Consider the following 27,073-nt stretch of genomic DNA (forward strand, 5'->3'; position numbering starts at 1 on the left):
TCAAAATAAAAAATTATTATTTTTAAAATCAATAAATATATAATTAATATTAATAAAAATTATTCAATTTATCATTTGTTATTTTTCTAATAAAATAAAATAACTATATAGAGTATTTTGTATTTCTACAGAGAAATCTCTTGCAATAAATTATCAATTTTATGAACAAATGAGAAGTATCTCAAATTTATAATATTTGAGATACATATTTATATTCTTTTATTCAACATATATTTTTATATTACTTCAAAAATATTTTTTTCTTCTTGAAAGCTTTTGTATTCTATGAACTTTCAATGAACGACTATTTTTACAGTTTTCATAATGCACACAGAGATTAATATTGTATAATAACTCACATAATTAATTTTTTATTTAGCACTAGTTTTACTTTAATGCCAAATTTATTAAAATTTTCTTTTAATAATCTTCATCTTTTAAGATGTAACAAACAAATTTAAAATTTGCGAAATCTTTGATTGCATATATATTATGAATCATATCTTCATCAATAAATAATATAGTTTTTAAATACATTTCTGTTTATAAATCTTATTTATATAAATATAGAACACATAGAATTTCTTTAAAATAAAATCTGTTGTACTATTATACCTACTCTATATTATTGTATAGTTTTCACAGATATATCAATGATATTTATATTTGATCCTTGCTAAAATTCTTCTTGAATCGCATAAACATTCCTAAATGACAACATAAAGTATCGTATATAAATCTATTTTGAAATATTATAATAATTTATCAAATACAATTATCAAGTATTATAATTAATAAATTATCAAGTATCAATAATTTTATCTTTTTCTTTAAATCTTTAGCTATAAATCTATAAAAGTTAAAATAATTTGTCAAACTGCTTGTTGTATATATCATGCAGTGAATAACTTAATCGTTATCAAAAATAAGATGTTACCATAATTGTAAGCATCCAATCTTTTACTGTATCTGCATTTCCTCTCTATTTTTTTTCCGGAAAAAAGTGTTGAATACGGAACTCTAGTCGAGAAGTATTTATGTGATAAAATTAAATTGAACAATAATTTATGTTATCATGTTATTATCATAATGAGATATTCCACGCTCTGCAACTACAAATAATACAAAACAATATCAATAATATTCAAATATGTTTAATTAAGAAATAAAAAATAAAAAAAGATGAAAAAATGCGATAAGAATGCATTCTTTTGTTACATCTGATTATTAAAATGAAAGTGAAGCATGGATAGAAAGATTCGCTTTCATTTACATATGTGTATGAATATCGAAATAAATAGGTTAGAAACTAGCTTAGCCTATTTATTAAACATCCTTCAACTTTGCTATTGCGAACAAAACATCCAGATTCTCGTATACGGTTCGGTGAGCACGGTCCTCGCGAATCATGACTTTCGAGCTGTTTCTTGTTAAAAATATTTGCGACAACCGTGACAAGGGAGATGTTTTTCCATTCTTCATATCATGATACATACTAAAGACAACAGGAAATAGCTGAAAATTGTATTAAAAATTTGAATGCGTAATAAATGTTCATTTTCACATTACTATGAAGAAAAATATTAATTGTGGATATTTCGTATCACGCCATTTGCATAAAGACTTTAAACGATTTTAATTCCCGCGCCAAATGTTCGAGAACTGCTCGGCAATTTTCGGTAGATTTCGTGCGACTCTTCGACTTGATTGGCTGATTTTAAAAATTTCGATTCCGCGAGAATGCGAATTATATTATATCCGCGAATTACTACTTTAAAGCTTGACCAATCAGGACAAGGAATACCGGCGCTAATTTCAAGATGTTACGTTCGGCTTCTTCCTTTTTCCCCGCGGAAACGGCGCTTGGTACAGACGGAGAAATTGCGAGCTTCGGTAATATCCGCACAGGTAAGTCGCCAGAAAGATAATCGAACCAAATAAATACGATTATACGCAATAGAATTGTTTTCTTGAATAGACTGTGATAATATTTAATAGTTTTATGGCATATTAGACGGGAATTATAAGAATAAAAAGTCAAGCGTCTTTTCGGTTAAGATAATCGGCCATTATGGATATACTTTTATTCTATCCGTCTTCCGAGTATTTGTTTAGAGACGAGTCTATTCTTCTACATGTATTTATAATCGAATTTACATTATGTCTAGTATTATCATTATGGAAAGCTTGCTTAGAAATTAATCATAGAATATCTTATTAAGTCAACGGCGCGATGGGCCGTTGCATTAATTTCCGAGACGCGATCGCGAAAAATATTGGCGCTGATTTCAAGACGTTACGTCCGGCTTCTTCCTCTTTTCCCGCGGAAACGGCGTTTGGTACAGACGCAGAATTGCGAGCTTCAGTAATATCCGCACAGGTAAATCGCCAAAGAGATAATCGAACCAAATAGATACGATTATATGAAATAGAATTGTTTTCTTGAATAGACTGTGAGAATATTTAATAGTTTTATGGCATATTAGACGGGAATTATAAGAACAAAAAGTCAAGCGTCTTTTCGGTTAAGATAATCGGCTATTATGGATATACTTTTATTCTATCCATCTTCCGAGTACTTGTTTAGAAACGAGTCTATTCTTCTATATGTATTTATAATCAAATTTATATTATGTCTAGTATTATCCTTATCGAAAGCTTGTTTAAGAATTAATCGCAGAGTATCCTATTAGGTTAACGGCGCGGTGCGGCGTCGCATTAATTTTCGAGACGCGATCGCGAAAAATACCTCGTGAAACATGGTTAAGTATGTGTTGGTTAGTGAGTATTAACTTGCGCAATTATTTAATTTGATTAAGCGATTAAACGTATCGCGACAACGGCTTTTTGTCGAAGAAAACATTTTGCGCGCTACATTTACTTGAGTAAATAGGAATAACGATAATTATTTATGGAAATCATTGTTTCTCATGATATACTCTCATATACTTACAATAATTTTCATGTATTAGAATCATATTTTAATCATTTTTGATTGTGTATTAATACAATGGGTAGCGTTACCCGCCATTAAAATGTTGTGCAAAAGTACCGCTTATTAATTATATTCGGGTATGATTAATGTGCGCGTAATTATAATTAATTTGTTTTTTTTTTTCCAGAGAGTATCACGAAAGAGCGATAATGGTGAAATAAGAGAGGGGAAGGAGAAGGCCCGGGGCGGCATCAAGCGACGGCGAAATAACCATAAAATGTGAATAATTTATTATTTTTTATGTGTATATTATTATTATTTGAAACAATTTAATAAAAGGAAAATTTTAATGCACGCTGTAATTACATTTTGGGATGTAATTTGGACACTTGTTTTAAATTAGATTAAATAGATAAATTTGTATATTTTACAGATTAACACTGTATATTACGCTGTATAACTCAGTAGCTGCACATCGCACCAATAAGGATTTAAACTGTTCTCTATATTAATTACAAGGTAATGGATTGGTGAAAATTAACAGATATATGTATAAAATATATTTAAAAAATAACAAATACATTAGAAACAAAAATCAAACAATTTATAATATTCTTCTGATATTCTGATTTATATATTAAAATATACGTATCAAATATCAAATTTAATATTTATTATCTGGAAATATTTTAAGCGCTACTACAATTTGGATTTTATTAACATATTACAGATCAACATAGAATTCTGTCAACGCCTCTGACAACCTAAGAGAAGGAGGAGGTCTGGGAAAGGCATTGGGCGACGGCGGAGCAACTTTGGGGTGAGAATATAATATTTATATATTAAATTGTAATTGTGTATTCAATCAAAATTTATTGGTTATATTAAATCAAAATTTGTTAAATGTGTTAATCCAAAATTTAACAAAATTATATGATTATGTTTTTATTTATTATTGTATGCATGAAAAATAAAACTCAATGCGTATAACAATAATATTTTGAAATATTACTTATTTTAGGCGCTACTACAATTTATATTCTATTTGCATGTTACAGATCAACGTAGCTTCGATGCAGTCAACTCCGCTGCTGCATATCGGGTGGTGAGTGAATTACATTTTATTACGAGGTAACGGTTTTGTAGTGAGTTGATTGTAGATTTGGATTTTAGATAGACTGTAGATTGTAGTTAGTTCCGTTACCTCAAAATGGATGAATGGATTACAACAGATTAGATTAATATTTGACTTTAATATAAACAGAAAACATTTTATAATACGTAGATTTAAACTAATTTATTTTATAAACATACTATTGATCATTAATCGCGTGTGTGATTATAAATTCTTTAAATAATTATATAAACACTAATAATTTAATTTTATATATATACATTTCATTCTAATTTTTTGTAATCCGATTCATATGGATTGATAATTTGGCTCTATACTAGTTAGAGCGATATATTGTAATATAATATGTATGTGCCAAACGATATTTTGCGGTTATATTATCGCGACTGAAAGAAAAACAAAAAGAAGTAGATTTAAAATTTGCAGAAGAATTTACGGTAATATGTTAGATTTTCTATAGTGCAAATTATACGCGTCAAATTATAATTTATTTTTTATTTCTAAGATTGACCGATTACACTGTCACGTATTTCGGAGAAAATAGCACGACAAGCCGCATTAATTGTAAATAAATTGTGGATTAACGACATACGAAGATTGATAGAGCAAATATATATGGAGTTCTCGCGTAATAAGAAACGTAAAAAATTTCTCTTCAGTTAACTGTAATTTGTTTTTATTAATATTCATTTTAATTAATATTTATCAAAGACGTTTTTAACTAGGGGGGAAGGAAAAATATTATTAATACTAAAAAATTAATTACTAATGAAGCGCCGCTACTAATGAAGACGTCGTCGCCGAAGAAGTCCTCGTCGTGGGAGAAGGCATTGTCATCCGTGTCTGGCACAGCATAATGAACTCGATAAACTAGTGCGATAAACTATTGAACAGATTGATTCCGGCAATTCAAAAATCTAAGACACATTAGAATATCGTGCAAACCGTGCGTTTAACTGCGGGTGCATCGCGCAAAGTGTCGCATGTCAAAATGCGGGAATATCGTGCAAAGTATCGCGCGTCGAAGATTTGTTCCATTATCGCGTAATATCCCAATTTTGTAATTGTCAACGAGAATATCGTACCACCGATGCCGACTAAGTGGGATGTCTCATTGAGACACGTTGCCTATGCAACGTTCTCATGCCTCTTGTGTCGCGGCACGAGGTGATGTCGGCTGCGTACGTGTGTTCATGTACGTATGTACATGGATTGTGCGGTTTTGAGCTTAGGCTCAAGTATCGGCTGAATGAGGTCACGCTCTGCTTCGACAAATGGTTCGACCCGAATCGGTTGGAGGAAGGTCGATCGTCTTGGAATCGTCGCTAATGAGTCCCTTCTCTTGTACCGTCAGCAATATATGTATCGCATTGAGAGTTGACTGGATTAATTAGGCCTGATTTTCGCTCGCTAGAGAGGTTGACCTCCCATTTTTTAAGTTGTAGATTGTTGGCACTTAATAAATGGGGATCTTCATTCTCGAAGCGTCTGCCCTGCCTTTTGATATCGCCTGTGGTATAGCACCCTGGTGTCTCAACTGAAATTGTACCTAATCAAGTTCAAATCAATCTGAGATGCGAACATGCGCGGACAAGAGTCGAGCGAGTCTCATTCTCGTCGATCTCATTTGATCGAATCAATCTTCTTCAGATTTGGGCTTAACCCTTGCTCGAATGTAACGTTGAATTCCCGAGTTGTCGGCTCGTCATATGAAATGCTCGCAGTCTAGGAGAGGCATCGGGCGTCATCAGAGCAATCCTGAGGTGATAATTCATTATTTGTTTATTAATTGTATTAAATCAAAAAATTATGAGTCGTATCAATAAAAGACAATACAAAATTATTTAATTATATATATTTGTTGTATAGTGTGCGCGCGTATCAAAAATAAAATTTTCAATGCGTACAATAATAACAATTTTTGGAAATATTAATAATTTTAGGCACACACGCTATAAATCGGATTTCATTTGTGTGTTGCAGATTAATGTAAAAAGTGCTAACCATCTAGACAATCCGAGAGGAGGAGGAGGTCTGGGAAAGGCATCGGGGAAAGGCAGCGGAGCAACCCAGGGGTGAGCATTTATTATTTATTAATTAATAGCTTTGAATCAAAATTTATAAAATTATTTAAATACATTTCTGTTTATTATCGTACGCTTGGAATATAAAATCAAAGGGTACAATAATAATTTTACAAGTTATATAATTATTGCGAGCGTCGTAATAATTTCGATTATTGATTATGTATTGTATTTGTTTGTTATAGATCTCCGAAGCTTCGATGCAGTCAACTCCGCTGCTGCGCATCGGGTGGTGAGTGATACGAATTTCATTTTATTACGAGGTAACGGTTTTGTAGTGAGTTGATTGTAGGTTTGGATTTTAGATAGTCTGTAGATTGTAGTTAGTTCCGTTACCTCAAAATGGATGAAGAGAATTAAGCTTCTCTATTTTATAGATACACCTCAGATAAGCAGTAAACAAATAATTTTTTATTTACAGGTTTAAAAGAGGAATTTTCGGCAAAACTATAGATTAAATAGTTTGGAAAGTAAAAAGATTTCGACTTGCGTTTTCATAAATTTTGTTCGTTATAAATGCTTTTTGCGCGATTTTCATAATTCCGGGGAATTTTTTTCACGAAACAATACAAAGTGTAAGTTTAGCATTTTGCATTATTTAGATAAAATGCTCCATCAGCGAATTCAAATCAATTCGATTTTCCACATTTAAAAGTTAAATTTCCACGATAAAAAGAGCAAATGTCGTGCAATTCTATAGAATATAAAATTTTCTATCGTATTCTATATTCTATATCGTGGCGAGAAGACGGAAGCTCGATCATCTAATTTATCTATATGTCTCATGGCATGGCGAGGTTGTTCCGGGACAGTCCGGTGGACTAATAGCCAATTTGACTAATTGTGCCGACAATTCCGGGAACGATAACTCCCGGAAGATTGTCGATTTGTACGGGGCGAGGTGAAATTCCCACCAGTCGTGTAGCTTGGAGATTCGGCGTGATAATTATCGGCCGCTGGGTGCTACTCAAAATATCCAATTGTCTGGCTTGAAACTGAGCGTTAATCTGTCCGTATCCCGGATATTTCGCGAGCATGCCGCTTACACTTCCGTAAGGAATCCCACCTGTTGAATGATGTAATCGATAATCATTACATTAAATGACTTATTACTATCGCAATTATAATAATAGTAAATAAAAAAAATTGCACAATGTAATTCTTTCATTTGCATAACATTTTTTTCTTTTGTATTTGCTTTATAACAATATTTATTTTTTATTTATTATTTTATTATAAAAATAAAATATGGAAATATGTAAAGTAATTTCTTCAATCTCAGTCTGAAAAATAATTTACCTAGCTGAACTAAATATATGTAGTATATATGTGATATACTTGTAATAATCGATCAAAACGTACGAATATATTCGGGCAAATAATTATATATTATAGGTGATAGACATATGTATATAATAAAGAAAATGTGGGATATAATAATATTTTAAAAAGATTTGAATTCTCTACAAAAGGCACCCAATACAGTATATTTAGCAAGTAACAAAATACATCGGTGTTAGACAACAGTACAATACTGAAATAATGGTGTTATTAAATGTAATATATACATTTTATTCATAATGGAAATATTTAATTCTAAGGACTAAAGAGTGTTTTACTTAAAAAAATATTAATAAATATCTAAGAACATGTATAATATTTTAAATGACTATGGGCATATTTTCTTATAAGGTACTATGTTGTTATTGTTATTCCAACATCCCTCCATTCAAAAGCAACACCAAACATGCATTCACAGATTTGTGGAAAATAGAAATTGTTTACTTTCTTTTGCTTAGTTTTACTTTCGAAGATTGGGATGCTCAGCCAAGTGCACCGATTTATGGCATATTCATGTCATAATTTAAATTCATGTATAAACGCAATTAATTTACTTCTGATTGAAAATTATTATAAAACTGCGATCAAATATAATTTACAATAAAATAGGGTGCATCGGCCAAAATTCTTTGTAACACTCTATGATCTACATCTACACTTCTAAATACTTGAGACTTTTGTCTTCGCATAAAAAATAATGATATGAAATAAACAGTTTGGTCAGTATCTATAAGGTATATTTATAATACCTTGACAGACCTTGGCAATATGAATGGCTAATTAATCGACTTACTTGGAAGCAGTGTAACAATGCAGAATCACATATTGGCGAACAGCTATTATTTGAATGTCGCATTTACTCAAATTAAAAGAATTAGATGATTATTATAAAGATTTACAAAATTGATCTCATTTTTTTCCTTCGTAGAATATAATTCCATCTAAAATTGCTTAAAATTGCAAGTTATATAGTTGTTTTTAACAATAACATGTATTATACTTACAAGGCGGATATATCTCCAGTTAACCATTATTGCAGATAAGTCACGAGCGATTCTGCATAGTTGAACTAATCGATTTATTAATAAAGACATTGGAATATGGAGTGTGGATTGTCTTAAGGCAAAGCTTACCACTTTAATTGAGTCTAAGCTGTTCCAAAACATCCACACATATATTAAAATAACTTTATTCTTTAAACATAATAGAAAGTATATACTCTCTAACAGAAATTTGGCTTTTGAATACAGGCCAGAGTTAGATTTACATTTATGATGGATAATAGAAGATTTTACAAATGACTGACATAAAAAGAATATATAATATTTTATATATATAATCTGAAAATAATATATAGAGACTATTGATTATATTACTTGTGGCTACACATTGTATAAACCTTTGATATTACATTATATTACAAATTAGTATATGTGCGCATTGATTTGACACACATTCCTGAACATATAATCCACAATCAAAACTTGTTAGATTCATCATTGAGATAGCATGATAATTAAGGAAAATATATATTTTCTCCAACTTCTATACTATACGATTCGCGCATCACTAAGATTATATATTTTCCTTAATACAGTAAGCGCGAACACAATGTGGAGTTAAAATATTATATTTATCAACTATAATATATATAAATAAGAGTGTATAAAATTGTCATAAGTTATCGGGGAAGATCCACAAAATTTTCCACCGCTGTAATCAATATAGCATACCTCGATAATCGTACATTTGATAGAACATATCTATCTAGCATCGTGTCTTGAGCACGTTGATAAAATTAATGAGACGGAATAAGAAAATACATGTTGCTATTACTTCAGAAACCAGTTATCAGTGAGTAGTCTTCATAAGTAATAGCTCAATAGCTATATGATCACATAGACCTGTGAATTTCGAAGCGTATCAAAAGATAAATTTACAGAGACAGATTCACTTGAAAGTTAAATGTTAAAATTCGGTACCATTTCTGTAGCTATAGGATAAGAGAATCTATATTTATATGTAATACGATTACAAGTTCCATAGCTGGGCACACGTGTTAAGCGTAATGCAGTGACTTATCAGATTGCATGCACGTTTATATTTTGCCCATCACGTCGCATTAAACTATAAGTTGCTCACAAGAATGCGATGGATGATTCGATAGAGTATGCGTGCGACGATATTATCTCATAGTACTTAATTAAATATGTCGCGACGATGTCACATCTCTGTAATCGTAACACAAACTTACAAGTGAATCAATTATAGATTCGCGTTTTCGCGATATTCTCTGTATAGTGAGAGAGGTTCATAGATTAATAGACATGTCTTGGTCATAAGATGTGAGATTCGTGTCTGTCGAAGATACGGGAGTAATCGTTGCCGCCGTTCCGCTAGTTGGCGATTGCAGAGGGGTCGAGGTCGTAGGTAAAGACGTAGGACTCTCCAAGGTTGAATTCCAAGGACTTCTTTCGGTGCTATCACCCCCATCATCCGATACAATTGAGATATCAGCGATAATACCGCTTTCTATAGGATGGATATTAGCATTATAGATCGATATCGATGTCAAATTTCCTTAAACAATCACTGCAGTCAAAGCGTAATACTCACCAACGCTACACTGGCTGTTCAGTGTAGTGCTACGATGATGCGGTCGTGGACTCGTATCTAATCCAAGATTAAGCGTCGTAGGAGGGCCGCTACTTCCACCACTGCTCGAGGACGAACTAACGGAAATTACGCTATGTGGCCTTCTGCTGCAGCGACTGGAATCCTCCGCCATTGACACCGCTATAGAGTTTCTAAATCTGGGTGCTGTGCGAGAAAAATTCAAATTTTTGTCTCAATCTTTGAGATCATCGACATAAATGAATATATTTTCGATAGCCCGCAACTTTGCTATACTTACTCTTAGAGAGTTGAGCTACGCTAATAGAACGATCGTTAATCTGATCTGCGCTAGGCCTTATATCTAAACACGGCTTATTCCCAATGCCCATGCTCGACATCTCTGCCAGGCGCACTTCTAAAAAGGTCAAACATCACATGATTGCAATTCACTGTCACAATTCTATTTTTTCTTTTTTAAGATCGACGAAGCAAAGATGGCGCATTACCTCTGTTTCTAAGCGCCTGTTTCCACAAAAGGTTGCTAAGCTCCTCGGTCCAGGCTTTCTTAATGTCTTCACTCGCGCATTGCAACGTATACGTATCGCCTGGTTTTCTCTTGCGGAACCAAATCTCGAATTTTGTGGGCGAATCCGCGATAACGGCAGTCAAGCCAATGTCCGTCGTTTTAATGCTATGTTTATAGATGTAAATATCAAGGTTCTGAAAGAAATATATACATATATAAGTAACATCTAATAAAATAAGGAAGAAACAATGTGCGTACAATTAAATATGAAGCGGCATTCACAAAATATTACCTTTCTGTCAGGGAATCTTCTTGCTTTACTGAAAAGTATAAGATCTTCGAACAAAAAGACTTGTCGCAGACACTTCTTGCCTTTTCCTTGCCAGACTAAGAATTCGTTTTGCCGCAATAATCTTCCTTGTTCTTTTACGTTTACCTACGAAATAATGTTACAATTTATGTATGCATGGATATTATAAATATTATAATATTTATAAAAAGATATCAAGATATGTATGAGGAAGAGAGAAAGAAAAAGAGAGAGAGAGAGAGAGAGAGATTCAATTATTAAAACAATTATTATTAATTTTCTTAATAATAAAAAAATGTAACGTACGTCGCAATCGCGAAGCGAGTCCATTGCCAAAAGATCGTTTCCATGTCGAAGTTGAAATCGAACCATTTGCTCGGCAGCCCTTAAATCCGCTTCACCTTCGACTATCGGCTTCATACTATCCTCCTTCTCCTCCTTTTCTTCTTTGCCAGACAATTGTTCCGATAGATCTGTGCCGGCTTTAACTAGCTGCTGAAGTAGCAAAGCATATTTTCCCATCCGTTGGACTGGTTTCAATAAATAGCTAGCCAAGTCCATTTTATCCCCCAACTCTAGTTGTTTCTGTTTGAAGAAGCTCGTGCCGTATTCCGCCATCAGTGAATCCGAATTTGGTTTATTTTTATTATACAAGGCATAAAGATAAAACTTTTTCTCCTATATTAAAAGATATATTTATATATTTTTGATATCCTACAATTGTCAAGGATTAATATATAGTTATACTTACGTGTCTGAGAAAACATTGTCCCACAAGCATAGGCGATTGCTCGCATTGCTCCAGTTCGCGTAGAAAGTGTTGACTGTGAAATTCGTATATCTTCTCAACATTCCCGAAGATTACGTTTCTCTGTCCTCTAAGAGCCTGCGGGATGTCCTCTCGCACGAGTTCCGGGATATAGTTCTTCGTAAGAAAATTTAATTGTGTTATCCTCAGTATGCGCGATAATAAATAATAAAATCACGCTTGAATAAACTTTAATAACGTACACATGGTAATTACCTCTATTATGTATTCGAGTGACTTCACGTAGTCTCGTTCAGTCTGTATCATCTCCCTCATTATGAGTAGTATTGTTCTGCAAGGTGAAATTCTTCATTAATGACATTGCGACCGTATAATAACGAATACGATGATAAAGGAAATTATATAGAAGAACAATGGATCGTGCTATTTCAGTGATATAGCAGTGAAATGTCACGCATAGAATATTTCGTGCTTTAATTTTAATAATTCAATAATTTTATCATTCTATTTTACGATTAATATGTGAGATATCTGTATTATACTCTTAACTAGTAGTTTTTATTAATATTAATTTTTTATGCGTGTGAGCAACAGAAACATAAATCAATTTTATTCTATTAAAAATGTATAGTGATATGTAAATATCATACTTTTTTGCCTTCATTCCTGGCGCGATGCTGGCTGATCTGTGAAGATGCGAATTCACCGGTGGCTTAACCAGCCTTCTCGGAGCCGGGCTTCGCGGAGGTGTCCGTGGTGGCGAGCAATCCAAAAGTTGTTCAGCACTCTCTCGAAGTTCAGCGATGTTGTCCAGGACCGGTCGACCACCGCTGCCGGCTGATCCGACGCTTTCCATCGGACAAGCGTAAGAAGCACTGCTGTCGCTATCATCCCAGGATGTCCCTGGAACATGTGCATTTCCAATTTATACATATATTTTTTTACGACGATCTTAAGGAAGAAAGAATCTCACTTTTTGCTAAAGTATCATCCCAGGAGGTCGACTCGGAAGCAGCGAAGGACCTTCTTCTCGCGGGACTTCCTGGAGCGGACGTAGTCCTAGCATTCTCAAGGGCTTCCGCGCACTTATTTCGCGCGATACGACATTGCTCCAAAAGGACTTCGTTACCGAGCTTCTCCGCCAGAGCCATCATCTCGGTGAAATGTTCGGGTGGCAGAGGTGGCCTCGCCATCAGGAATTGCTGGGATCTCCTCTCGCTTGCTAGACGAGCTTCCTGCGCCCACTCGTAGGCGCGATCCTGAAGGAGACAGCATCTTGACGTATCCTCCAAATACTCCCGTCTATCTTCCAAGCGGGAGCCGAATCCTCGTAAATGCTGCTTCAAGGATCTCGCGAGCTCGCGAAGTCCACTCGCGCTCGCCGCCTCAGCAAGGTCGCTTCCTTTGTCCAGGTGTCTCTGTAACATGAAGAAAGAAAAGAAAATCAGTGATAAATAAGTATACTTGTAATTTCGAATGTAATCTGAGCACAAACATTAACCCGGTAAATTCGTATTTTCTTGCGACGCTTATTTACTTTCAGAGCTCCGAGTCTGAAGTTCTATCTAGAATTTCATTTAGAACTTTGCGAGCAATAGGCTATAACGGAAGTCAGCCGAATATTTCATCCACCAACTCATAACGAAGGGCGCGATAAAGGACAAGAGTCTCCCCATCTCCCGATGAGATGATATCTCGGTGTTCCTCTTGTGGTACCACAGAACTGCAGAGCTCCCGCGGCGTCCAACAGACCCGTTCCTAATGGAGGGGCCATAAATCGACATATGGGGGTAAATAATGTCACGATAAGCCAGGGGAACCGTGCGGCCGTCACCATCCTGTAGAAGTCTACAACACGCTTGTAGAGGGACGGATAACACGCGCATTTACACGGAAAACCCCGCGTGCACGCACGGAATCGCATCCCCGACGCGATGATACACGTACTCTCGCATTCGCGCGAGCGTGAAATCCACTTAGACACGGCTCGACTACATCCTGGAACACGGATTGCTCGATCGAGTATCCGTGACGAAAGACGTATCTCATCCCACGATCGCTCAAGATATAATGGCATGATCGAAGAGAGAGAGAGAGAGAGAGAGAGAGAATCACCGTCGATAGGAAATTACGTCGATATCATACATAATATGACTGAAAAAGATTTCACCAGCTGGTTTATTTATTAGATATAAATAAGTGACGCATTAATATGCGATCGAGGACGCGCGAAATGAAATCGGATAGACGCTTAAGGAAAAGGCGCAAGAGGCTTCTGTACGAAGAAGAAAGTATTTCGCACGTAATCTTCGATCGATGCAAGATACACGTCATATTGTAACCCTGATAAAATATCACGTGTCCCGCAGCGTTAAGACACTTTAATATCGTAAGTAGAAAGTATGTGGCATGTAATTGCTTTAGATATATAATACTGATGTGAATCAAAGGCAAGTACGTAGAATTCGAATATATAAATATAAATGATCCAGAGAAGAATGACGTAAACTATTAAAAATATTATTTCACTACATTCTATGCGATAGTCTAAGCTGTAATGTGTAAAAATTGCAAATGCGATTTAACGGACCGGTTTATCATATATATATATTTAAATACTTTATTTAAAATTCGTATTCAAATAACATACGGTGAAATTCGTACAAATAAGGTAAGACATTTCTTTTATTATTTTTCAAAACGTTATACTTTTGACAATTGAATTATTAAGAATAAATTTATACAATATACAAATGTATATTAAAGAAAGTCCCTCTCTAAAAATATTATTTTCAATTGCATATTAATTTCTCAAGTGTAGCTAGATATACTTATTAATTTAGCGATAAATCGCGATATACATCTCATAAATATTTACAGTCAATCGAATTGTTTCCTTGAGAATATAATTACATGAAACGGCTATGTCTGCTTTTTTACGATTTGTCCTATCGATCACTAATACAGTTCGGGGTGCTCCTCATCCATCCCGATGGCATTCGTTCATTTACGTGCACGTGGCTGATCCCCCCAAGATTCTCGAATTATCGGAGGTACTTTTCTCCTGTTGAAGCATGACACCCGTGAGAAAATTTATAACACGCGCGATATTATATTTTTTCACGCTGGTAGCACCCTTAAGTATTGAATAGCATGCCGACATTACTTACACGCATTGATTCGTTTGGTATAAATAATATTCTCGAATTAATTTACCGTATTATTTTATAGATACCGTATTATTTTATAGGAATACATTTTATTAATAAATTTATTAATAATAGTACGTTTACTAACACACATCTGTTTAATTTTTTACTGTAATATAAATAATTTGATTCTTTTAATATTACTCGCATCATGTAATGATGAGGATAGTATTTTCAGGAAGAAAATTGTTATTTAAAAACAAAGTTTAAGATATAAATTTAATTTCATTGCAGCAATCATCGCGATACAATATAATTACAAATCGCTCCAAATTGGATTCTGTAAAATGATCGTCGATTAAAATTGTAAATCAACATTATTCGCGTGTCGATCATCGACATTATTTTTTTATAATCTCCACGTATGGTTCGTGTACTTTTCAATCAGGATATCGAATCTTTCTATCGAAACGGATCGATTTGCGGCTGATTCATTTTTCTGATTATAAGTTTGCACGTAAATTATTGCCTCGAGGGTCGTGAGATGCCATCTTTCTCTCTCTCTCTCTCCCTTTCCTCTTGAATCGTTTAATCAGAGCGACCGTTTCGACACAGGGTATAATCCTCTCCTCATAGGCGTGCGATTCTCTTACGCACTGTGGGTCCGCATGTATAGGGGCGATTATTAAATTTCACATCATATCCAGCGGCGATTATCTCGCAACAAAGTCCTTTAAAGATTCATATTGTGTTGTAGTGTACTACGACACTATTCTATTTCCGCTTCCCAGACAGTTGGCGTATCTCGTGGTCCTGTTAATTGTTTATCTACACGAGAGAAAACCAACCCGCATTATTATGAAAGTTTGCCGATGACTTGTTAATTTATTATCGCGCCCTCGTTGTGACACGTATATCTAGACCGATGCAAATCCAAGATCATCGTGAAAGTATGCCTATTTCACTATATTTATGTACTTAAAAGACCATTAAGCAAGATAAGACCATAAAATTTTAAAAGATTGACGTGATTGTTTAAATTATATAACACTTTTTCAAGTAATTGTATATTTTTTAGATATAAATAAGAGTTGCATGTGTAATTAAGCATGAAAGATTACGATAATTGCATTTAATGATAAATTGCTGCGTTACTGCGTAAGAAAATGCAAATCGATGCAAAATACATCGATCATAAAAAATGTTGAACTTGATGTACATCGAGATTATTGTTCATCGACAAAAATTTGTATTATACTGAAATTATTTTACACGACAATTATATTGTATAACGAAATTATATAGCGAAATTGAATACGAAAATTCTTTAGTACAGCATGCTTGTGGTTTGTTATTACGATGGAATGTGAAAAGGCGCCTCTCGGAGCATAATTGCTAGAGCGTGAAACCAGATTAGCTAAAACGTGACCAATCTCGCCGATACGTAGATTGCTTGCGAACCTCCGTATATATGTATATATGTATGATATGTGTGCGCGCGCGTTTATTAATTGACATTATTGTTGATTATCATAATAAATTGTTAATAAATATAAGAAACTTCGCGAGCGCAAAGACCTCTATAGCTCTACACCTCTAAACACGCGGTGCCGATTATACTTTCTAATTATAGCAACGCGCGGAATATCGTATATACCGAGGATGGAAAGTCTTATTATAAGCAAAGGTTATTCTCAGTATCGGAAAGGATATTCAACTGTGACATATCTCTTCAAATGCGAACATCATGAAAATACCTAATTAAAATATTCTTCGACCACGATATGCGCGATCTTTCGTAAGCTTGGACGCGCGTAACGATTCGCAATCGACAGCTGGAAATAATTACATCCAGTGAGCATGATTTTTCGGTATATCCTTTGTGAATTTCATTATAACACGGACATAAGCAAACGCGCGGATTTGCGAAAGACGAGCTGAAAAAAAAACTGAGGTAATGAAGAATGCGCAATGCATGGTAAAAGTCTAAGTGTCACGAGATATTATACTTATAACATTCTGCGGTATAATTAATTATGAATGAGCTCTATGAACTGGTAGAGCTGGACTCTAGTACAATGATTCACACCTTGTTTGATCACAGTGGTCTTATAAGATCTGATATAATCGGCCACATGTGTCACACTTTATGCAGCGATGGTATGCTAACAAATTGAATTCCATTTTATGATTCAAGCGCATCACGAGTTATTTGTTTCTATTGCAAACTGCTCGTTTGTAAGCAATGTTACAAGCGCTTGATCAACGGTATGATCATTTATATACATGTATAAGATCACAAAAGATCCTAATATAATTCCAAATATATTTAAGTAAATTTTAAATTGCTTATTATTAAATTATTTATTCGACATAAAATTCGCAGTTTTCCAAATGCTTGAAACATTTGGTTGAATGTATTGAATTGAAGTGTAATATAAACTACAAAATATATTACTGCATGAGTTATATAAAGCAATTTTTTTCGATAGCATCATGCGATGCCCTATCTGCGATGCTAATCGCGAGTGAATTGGCTACGTCGATTTAAATTGACTTATCCTTTCCTGGTCTTATTCGATGTTATAATTCCTAATTATCTTGTACAATAAGAAATAAAAATGATGTAAGACATGGATGCAATATTGTCCGATTGTTGTCGTACGATCAAACTTCAAAGCGATTCTCAATCTTCCTCTCTATCAGTCCTTACGTGCTCCATTAAGCAACGTTAATTAACCGTTAAAGTAATCATTCACTGTCGCTAGTCATGGGCTGGCTCTTACGTCAAGCATACTTCTTAGTCGCGACTTATACTGGTTCTTTCAACCGGTATTTGCAATATATTTCTAACTGTTTAACGTTTAACGAATGATAAGATGACACCATTCGAAGATGCGGATGTGACGAGTAGTTGACTGTCGAACGGTTTTCCTAATTCAACTGGCTCTCTTCTCGCAAACAATTGCCGGGAACTTTCCTATTGATATGGCTAAACCGTACATCGGTTTCTCATCAGCAACAGGTTGTCAACCGATGTGGAATGTCATGTAAAAAAGTTGCAGCAAAATGCGGACAAATCGGGTATGTTTAATAGAATACAAAGTAGTAAGCATTATCAACAATGACTTTCTTTGCGCATCCGCAAGATACAAATGTATGACATGTAAAAATAAAATGATCAATAAATTCTGCTGTGCCAGTTGCAATCAAACGTTCAACAAGCAGTTTTTATAACGATAATCATAAAAAAAAGATGAGAATAGTTCAGTGGTAAAATAGAAAACAGGATTTATATTATTAAAAAAGTGATAATTTCCTAAATGCCATGCTGTACATGCGCTGCAAATATAATGATAGTCAAATCGTCATTATTGAAAAATCACTTTCCCGTAAATGTGCTGGAAAGCACTTAAACAACAGCAATTTAAAGCTTATTTGGTCGAACAACAACAAAAATTCTTAAAGTATATAATTGGAATTTTATAAATTGCAGGTATAATATATTTACGCGCTTGCGGCATTAACTATTTATGGCTGGAACTTTCATTACGATAAATCACGCGAGGATCTTACCGTACGCTTAGAACTCGAATAGCAAACGCTATTCGAGTCTCGAAAGTTATGTTAATGCCACTTCTCTTCCCGCGTAACTCAATTCCGGATACAAATTTCGGATGCAACTTGTCGTTTTCGACATAGATAACCGGGAAGATTCCGTTCTTTGTATCCAAGGCGACGAGAATTCAACGCCAGTTTCAGCGGCAACAAATTACCTGTCACGATACTTTCTCCTACTGCAATCCTATTGCATACTGCAGAAAAGATAGAGTTACGCGGGACATTGCGGCGCAAATGCATGTCAGAGATGCATCATCTTATTCGCGAGTCCACGAACGTTTCGCTTTGTCCCATTTGATTCGATTTATGATCGGGGTAGATAAGTTAGATAAACAAGTCTGAAGAGGAGATGAAGTCGGAAGATTATTGAATATTCATGAAATTACAAGCAGACATAGCGATGCTCAGCATAAAAGATTTAATTACATCTACACAACATGTTAATTATGTTAATTTCTTAATGTAATTATTTCCACAATTTTTTATATTACCTAAAAGAATACATGAAATTTTATATGTTAATGAATTGTAACGAAACTTTCCTTATAAAAATAGCAAAATTTGCATTGTAAATAGAATAATCACACATCCATACATACATACACACACACACACACAGGTACTATGTGTTTGTAGACCTAGAGAGAGATATTAAATTTATCTTTCTTCCATCATGTTACGATCAATGAACAACACGATGTTAAAAATTTCTCTAGCTGCATGAGAAAATTGTTACAGGAAATATAACGTAACTGATGCAAATACAAGCGTCCAGACATTTTTCCATTAATGAAAAACGGTATAACTAGACTCTAACATAAATGAGCATACGCGATGCATTAATTTGCATAATTTGAGAAAAAAGGCAGAAAGCATCGAGGTTAATAAGGCATTATTTTGAATAATAAATTAAAAACGCGCAACCGAGATGTATAAAGCATGTTTCATACAAAACGGCAAACTATCACTTCACTTACGATCGTATAATTTATTAAGTAATAAAATATGGCACAACGTACGTACCTAGGTGTGACACTTAAAGACAGAGAAAGTACATTATTGCATATGGTCACATCATTTTATAATAGTTTATATTAGCGTCTATGTATAAATAATTTTCTTTTTAAATACGTATTATATACATATAACATATAAAATATTTTTTACTATTTCTTTATCTACATACTATACTTTTTTATCTACTTTTTTACCTCTCTTGATATTTATCATTCTATTTTAATTAATAAATAAAAATGATTTATATCAATAAAAAATGTTAGTTACCAATATTATTTGGGTATATATGTGTGATGTAATTATGTACCTATATATTATCGCGCAATATATGATGCAATCCGTTGAATGCATCCTCTACTTAAATCATTCTATAGAAAACCAAAAAAAAAAACGTGCATATCAATATTTCATCATAAATACGCAGCAACGCATATAAGACATCGGTCCGATCGTTTCGACACCAACCGTGTTATTGCAAAGTTCAAGAGTACTTTTATTACTTTCCCTCCTGCCCTTCCCGCACCATCGACCACTTTCACTTCTTCTCTTCCTGCCTTTTTGAGCGTGCGATTAGCTGCAGAAATGCAGGTATTCGCGATGAAAACTGGTACCGGTCGCACGTGAAATCGATAATCGCCACGAATAGTCCAAGTATCTTGAGATATCGCATTCCACGGCGGCATAGGTCGTATCTCTCGACTATTCGTCTGCGTTCGTCGTCACGTGAACTCTCTCCCTATGCATGCCCGTCTCTCCTGTCAACGTAGAACGCTTGCCTTAATCGTCGCGAGACTTTACTTTCTGTACCCGACAGATCTTTTACGATCAAAAGCTATAAGACTTTGACCAAGTTGTAATTTCATTACGGAAAATATGGCATGTTCGAGAAATTACGTGATCTTTTCCAGCTTCGGTAGGAAACTCGACACATGCGTCATAAGATGCAATCGTTAGGCTGAGAAATCATGTAAATAAGCTTTCATGTTTTATTCGTGGCCTCTCAACAGAATTACCGGAGGCGAGTGGCCGCTAAGTTGTAATTTTAACCGCGAGCTTGATTTCCTATGTTTTCGCAAAGTGATTCGCTGTAAAATTACTGTAATACTCGTAGTTAAAGTAAAACATCGTTTAGTGATTGAGAACCTGCCTATGGAAAAGCTTTTTAAAAGTCTTTTAAAAGGATCTAATGCAGAAAACGATTTACATTCATAATTATTTTAATTTTATTCAAATTAATTTATGTACTTGTTATAAATTTTTATTACATCTCATTGATATAAAGATGCAATCAATTCGTGATTATTCCTGAACGTGTTTTACAGCATCATATTCCATTCTCAGAAATCATTACTTCAATAGGATAGAAATTCCTGAAGGCCATTTTCATCGGCAGGAAGACACGCGAGAACTATATAGTGTGAGAAGAGATCGATCCGAATGGAATCGAGGTCGGTGGCTCGAAGCATGATCGATCGATTCGATTTATAGTTCACTTTATGCGCTTTGCGATTTCCATCCGTGATTTTTATTGTTCATTTTATTAATTGGCCATGATCCTTATTGCCGATATAGATGCAAATAGGAACTATGCATATAAATCGTTCGCGAGAAGTCCGAGATCCAGTGCCTTTGCTACAATCAAAATGATCTTGTTACCGATGTATTCTATACATTCCGCGCGTAACCGAGTAATGCGATCTGGAAATAAATTTCGTGAAACATAATCGCGCTGAATCCTGTTATATATTCATATAAATCATAACAAACAATCCGATACTATATTATGATAATGATAAGAAAATCTCTTGAAAATAAAACTTAATAAAAATTAAATATTTTATTCATATTATGCAAAAAAAAAAAATATATATGTACATAAAGAGAGAGAGAGAGAGAGAGAATGAGAAAATAATGACAGTAAAAAAATTTAAAATATGCTAGAATTATAATGATTTTACGCATAATAATATAAATACATAATTCTAATTTTACAAACCGCAGTCGTCTAATTTTATAAACCGCGTGTTTAGTATTTACACAGTTATCTTTTATAAAATTCTGCTATACGAACTGAGAGTTGAAGGTACCAACGAGAATCGTGAGAAGTCTAGCGCTGCAACCGCACTCGTGGTCACATTTTTTTGTCGAAGATAACCACGTGAAGGAAAGAATGATTTTACGAGAGCACGATCTCGCGCTGAAACGTATATAAAGAGTGATTTATGACCGGACAGGACACACGGGAAGAAGATGAGGAGAACGCACCCTCAGTGGTTATACACTCGATTCTCGACCTGTGAGCCACGACGTACATTATTTATGCGTAATACACACAGGGTGTCGTTTTTCAGTCGTGCATCTTTACGGGCTTCTTACATGCACTTTGGACCGGACGAACCGCAAGACTGCATTCGAATGTTTGACTTTCGTGGTTGATTTGCGTGTCATCACACTATGAAAAGTACCATCAAAACGACAGGAACGAAATGACAAGCAAAGATGTATTACAAGTACCAAGTAAATATATTCAACCTGACTTTTATATCAGATTGTTGTTTACAATATATTGAAAAAAAGATAAAAACATAAAAGAAATCGGAAATGAAAGAAAAATTTCGAATATCGAGATTTAATCTTTCGATTTGCCTACAAGAAAATCTTTAATGTGTTAAAATCTATGTAAAACTTGTATTTATATTATGAGAAAAATGCACGTCAAATTAAAAAGATGAAAACAAATATACATAATGTACATAGAATCCATAAATATTTAATTTCATGGATTCAAAACATAATGAATATTACATATTCGCATCTTTTTTCACCTATATTAGATATAATTCTATTTGTGATAATTAAATATTTTTGTAGTACTGCAACAAAATATTTTTGAGCATCTTTCAATACCCTTTTAGAATAAAATTCATACGTTTTATTGACGCCTAAAGTATATGTTTCAGTTTGCTTCACTTGAACTGAATCTTGTACCAAGTGTTTTGTATATTCGAGACCCTACATTCCACGACAGAATAAACGCTATTTTAACGGTCCGGAAAATGTTTGGCATTCATAACGAAACAAACATTACCACAATGCCGCATTGGCACAATGAGGCATAAAAGACTCTTGCATCTGTCATTCTTATTGCTTGGGGAGTAATACTGGCCTATCAAAAACCTTGTCGGCGCGTTCCGTGTTTAGTGCGAAAGTTTACAGCTGCCAGATGATCCTCGCGCGGAATGAAAAGCGAGAGCTGCTGCAATCGATAGATCATACATACACATAACAGGCGTTAAGAGGCGATCAGAATAAATGGCCGTAAATAGTTTTCGTATAAACCACCTCTTAGATTATTACAGCCGTAAATCTTATATAATGTGCTTATAGGCGTACCTTGTGGAGTTAACTTTATATTATAATGAAGTTCTTTGAAATATTTTCTTCTTTGTATCATATCAATATAGTTCTATCGTGATAAAAATTAGTTACGTTATATTATATTATTAATTTTATGTTCTAAAGATTTTATTTTATTTTTAATTATTTTATATTACCACATGATGATTAATTACGTTTGATGGAAATATAATATCGTAAATTTTAATTTATAAAGGTTTATAATACTTTATAGAGAATCATCGAATTCCAATGCATCACGAGAGAAAGCAGTCGAAAATAACTATTCAATCAAATATAATTCGAGTAATTATAAGAGAGTATATGTGTGAGAATGAAGTATACAATTATCGCTTTGTAGTTTGCACTACAAGCACCCTCTCCCTTTCCATTTTTAATTCAATGTTGGCCACAGTAGTTAAAGAGTAAAAGCATGAAACATATGTCGTTATAGGGACCGCTGCATTGATGGCAAAATATAATACGGAAATCGCTCTCTGGTATGCTCGAGTTTCATCGACATGTATGACCATTAATCGTGACCACACCTGGCAACGATTCAAAATCATTATTCAATGGAAAATAAGTAGTCTGAACGTACTACATAATACATTGCTTTCTATAAAATGAGATGTATAAACTGACCTGTATGGTATTATTGCATACCGTACACTTTGTCTTCATTTTGACATTCGCTCACATTTTTATCGCGCGAGAGTTATTAAAAACAATATATGCTTTAATTATTATTTTAAAAATTTAACAGAATGCGAGGCAACACTAATAACGATTGTTGCAAACCTCTCGATACAGCGTTATTCCATAAATTAATTATTAGCCGAATTGATAAAATGTTTTGTAGATAGACAAAATCATATTAGCTTTATCGTTTGCAACTCGTTTTTAACGATTGTCCCACCTTAATTTTCTCTCTTCTACCAAGATCTTCCTCTACAAAAGATACTACGAGACGACAATTCTACGCGTTAGTCGTGGTTGCACGTGACTTGCACATCCTATGCATCGCTCAGTTATTCTTAGACCGTAAAACGTTTATTTTTCTCGGCTTAAAAGGTTTCGAACTGTGAGGTCTACGCGCGCTCTAATAACTCGACGATGTTACGCACATCGTCAGCGACGCGTATACAGAGGCCATAAATTCCTCAGCCAAGATTCCTTAACACTCTCCTAGTGGTAATGAAATCCATAGTATTATTCGGAGTCTTTCTTATGCAAACCTGCGTTGAGTAATAACTGATTATCATGCACGTTTCCAAGTGAACAATTATTGATAATAATATAATTGTTCTGACATCTTATATAATAATTACTATTAAAAGATGTAAAGATCTCATATTTTCTAAGAATATAGAAATCTCACAGAAAGAGAGAGAGTGATATTACAAAATTATTACAAAAATGTATTTTTTAATTAATTTAGTTATTAATACATGAAATAAATTTTATTATTAATAAACATAATTTCAATTTGAAGCTCGATTGTTGAAATATTTAATGTTGAAATTCTTACGCTTCTGCAGTCGAGAATTTCGCGATATGCTACGTCCGTTTATTCACGATAGTAATCTGAGATTTAAGCATTTCTTTAAAAAATAGGCAACGATATCTTAACTCACGCGCATTTAAGAGCTTGTGCAAACTAAAGATCCTATCTTCAGTTGTGGTGAATAAGATAGTATTGCGATCAAATACATGTGTGTTATTACGAGCTAATAATACCGCGAACAGCATTGCATACGTTAGATTCGATGATAAAAAAGTTATATCACTTACAATAAATTTTCACGCGCGAACGCTTCGTCGACAGATTGAATCACTTCAATGGGCGTCACGAGATTGGATTTGTCTCTTCAGGGACTACGGACTAATTCAATTTCTAGCGAGTATCGCGAAATACTCGGACGCATCGGTCATGGTTAAATGGATAATTCTGCTCGTCGATGCTGTCAGTCGAATCACCGTGTCACGGCTGACAGATAATGTCACGATACTCTGCTTTCCAATTACATAGCATGCAGTTATTACGGATAGTGTAAAAAAAATTTAATAAAGTTACTTTTGATAAAGGATTGTCTTCTATCACTATAATATGTAATCTATGACAAGTATATTTATCATGATATTTCATAATAATTTTTCAATAATTGATATCATATGTAATATGATATATATATATATATTTGCACTATTAGAATTTCAAAAAGAGAGAGAACTCTCGATACTTGGATAAGAGATTTTGTCATATTCAGAGATATTAGTTATATAATCTTGCACTTTACTTTAATTATCGATCTAGGAGCGCGAGTAACATTGCAATTACTGCAAGTATCGACGAAAGTATCTGTGATTGTTCAACCAATTTGATGCGGATCGAATATAATCGGTCTCTGTGGATTCTCAAACACGATACCAAAGAAGCTATGCTATACACTACGTTGCTGAAGGTGAGACGAGAGTATCAACGTTTACATAAGCGTCTCTGATGTAATTGATCACGAACGCGGTGACTCTCTCGGACAGACCGTGTAGCCCGCAAATTGCATTATTGTGCGATTTATCCGCTGGTGATTCGCGCAGAAGGAAAAAAGCGAACGTAGCGCGAGCGTGGGATACAATCCGCTCGCCCTGACTTAATTGTCTAACGCGAAGCAGCCTGTAATCCGTCTCTGATTGAGTTCGGTTTAACGAGCATCGAGCAAAAAAGGCCCCCCACATTGACCGCACCCATACTCCACGATGTAGAATTCCCAGCCCCTAGATAATAGACGATATTCCGCGAGTGTCCTAGCGGCGAGTAGTCACCGCTCCATATACCGGAATCTCTTGAAAGCATCCGCCGAGAGTGCATAAGGTTCAAGTACACCGATTACTTTGCATCCGTTGGTACGACGGCGTTGAATTGACGGCAACCGCGGGTAAAGCGAGGACTTAAGAATAATTCGGGATTATGCATTAAAAGCCGTTTCACTTCCACTCGCTTCAGAGCTCAATCTATTAACTCTCCCGGTCATCAGGAAGCAGTTACTCTTGTATCCAATTATGCTTTCTCTGGAGCGTGAGCGTTTTAACCTTAATGCAATTTAGCCTGCAGTCACATCTTCAGATGAATCTACAATATTTTCGAATAAATCAACAAATCGCTTTCTTCTTACTAAATCATTTATTAATCATTTACTTCTACAAAAAATCGAAACAATTTTTTTTTTTTTTTTTGCTCACTTGAATCGGTCAATGAATTCTCAACGAAGCATCAAATTGTGACACGTCAAATAGTGCATATCATGGTGAACACATAGAGATGCTGATTTCGAAAGGGAAAAGATCTCATCACCAGTAGCATCATTATTTCCTATCGCGACATATATTTTTTTTCATTAATAGGGGCAAGGTTTTAACAGTATATTTGAAAACGAGTCACGTGGCCTCCAAGAGGCCTTCGCGCACGTCTACGGCATACCGTACTGATATTGGGGCCTTAGCTCCGGCTCCGTCGCCATGCCCGACCCGTATGCCGTTCATGCGACACGAATAATAACTAACGGCAAAGTATATTGCGAACACGCTGGCGTCTGAATATCACGCTTTGTCACGCAAATAAGCACAGACTTACGCGCTAATACGCGCCATGTACTTACAGCGGATACATTTATTACGGTACGCAGCCGCAGTGCATAACAGAGAATGCATAGTGCAACGAAATGCAAGGCCCGTGCACGTAAGGAAACGAGATGATTGATGGACCGGTCGAGAGTTATTCGTACCGTCCACGTAGGCACGATGGTAATATGTATATAAAAGCAGAAGAGAGAATATATATTTTTATTATGCAAAATACCGGAATGAGTCGGGAGGAACGGTTAAAATCGTCTTAGCAGGAAAAATACAAATGTAAGTGACCGTTGATAAATTATGCCGCTTCATTTTAAGCGCTTTTATCTTAATAGAATTTACAAACTTTTCCTCCTACAGTCTTCTATAAACCATGTCATGTTTATAGTGAGGAATTATAGTGAAATGTGTATATGTGTATGTACATTATTTTATATGATAATTTCAATCATATCTCTACCGACTTCTCATCAAATTGTCTTATATACATATAAGCAGTTCACAAATATACATATTTTATATTCAAATGATGTATATATATTTG

General features: G+C 34.5%; 2 protein-coding genes and 1 long non-coding RNA gene across 3 annotated transcripts in view; all 3 read right to left on the bottom strand.

Annotated features, from left to right (window-relative positions):
- Positions 1–3,956: 3,956 nt before the first annotated feature.
- On the bottom strand, positions 3,957–5,742 carry LOC115232815. Its single transcript, XR_003883661.1, has 3 exons — positions 5,156–5,742; positions 4,837–4,953; positions 3,957–4,456 (listed from the first exon to the last, which is right to left on the bottom strand). It is a non-coding gene; the product is annotated as an uncharacterized LOC115232815 (long non-coding RNA).
- A 3,481-nt stretch (positions 5,743–9,223) lies between these two features.
- The window catches only part of LOC115232741 (puratrophin-1-like), a 244,851-nt gene continuing 227,001 nt past the window's right edge, over positions 9,224–27,073 (bottom strand). Inside the window, exons 12-21 of the mRNA XM_029802803.1 lie at positions 12,690–13,134; positions 12,367–12,619; positions 11,972–12,047; positions 11,699–11,872; positions 11,254–11,625; positions 10,930–11,073; positions 10,618–10,831; positions 10,410–10,526; positions 10,112–10,315; positions 9,224–10,027 (exon numbers count right to left, since the gene is read on the bottom strand). Coding sequence (XP_029658663.1) covers positions 9,807–10,027; positions 10,112–10,315; positions 10,410–10,526; positions 10,618–10,831; positions 10,930–11,073; positions 11,254–11,625; positions 11,699–11,872; positions 11,972–12,047; positions 12,367–12,619; positions 12,690–13,134 — 2,220 coding nt within the window. The 3' untranslated portion in view covers positions 9,224–9,806. The remainder of the gene's footprint in view (positions 10,028–10,111; positions 10,316–10,409; positions 10,527–10,617; positions 10,832–10,929; positions 11,074–11,253; positions 11,626–11,698; positions 11,873–11,971; positions 12,048–12,366; positions 12,620–12,689; positions 13,135–27,073) is intronic.
- The window catches only part of LOC115232743, a 28,425-nt gene continuing 16,720 nt past the window's right edge, over positions 15,369–27,073 (bottom strand). The window contains exon 2 of the mRNA XM_029802804.1: positions 15,369–15,693. Coding sequence (XP_029658664.1) covers positions 15,682–15,693 — 12 coding nt within the window. The 3' untranslated portion in view covers positions 15,369–15,681. The remainder of the gene's footprint in view (positions 15,694–27,073) is intronic.

Source organism: Formica exsecta, unplaced genomic scaffold (assembly GCF_003651465.1).
Source record: "Formica exsecta isolate Colony F162 unplaced genomic scaffold, ASM365146v1 scaffold15, whole genome shotgun sequence".
Classification (NCBI taxonomy): domain Eukaryota; kingdom Metazoa; phylum Arthropoda; class Insecta; order Hymenoptera; family Formicidae; genus Formica; species Formica exsecta.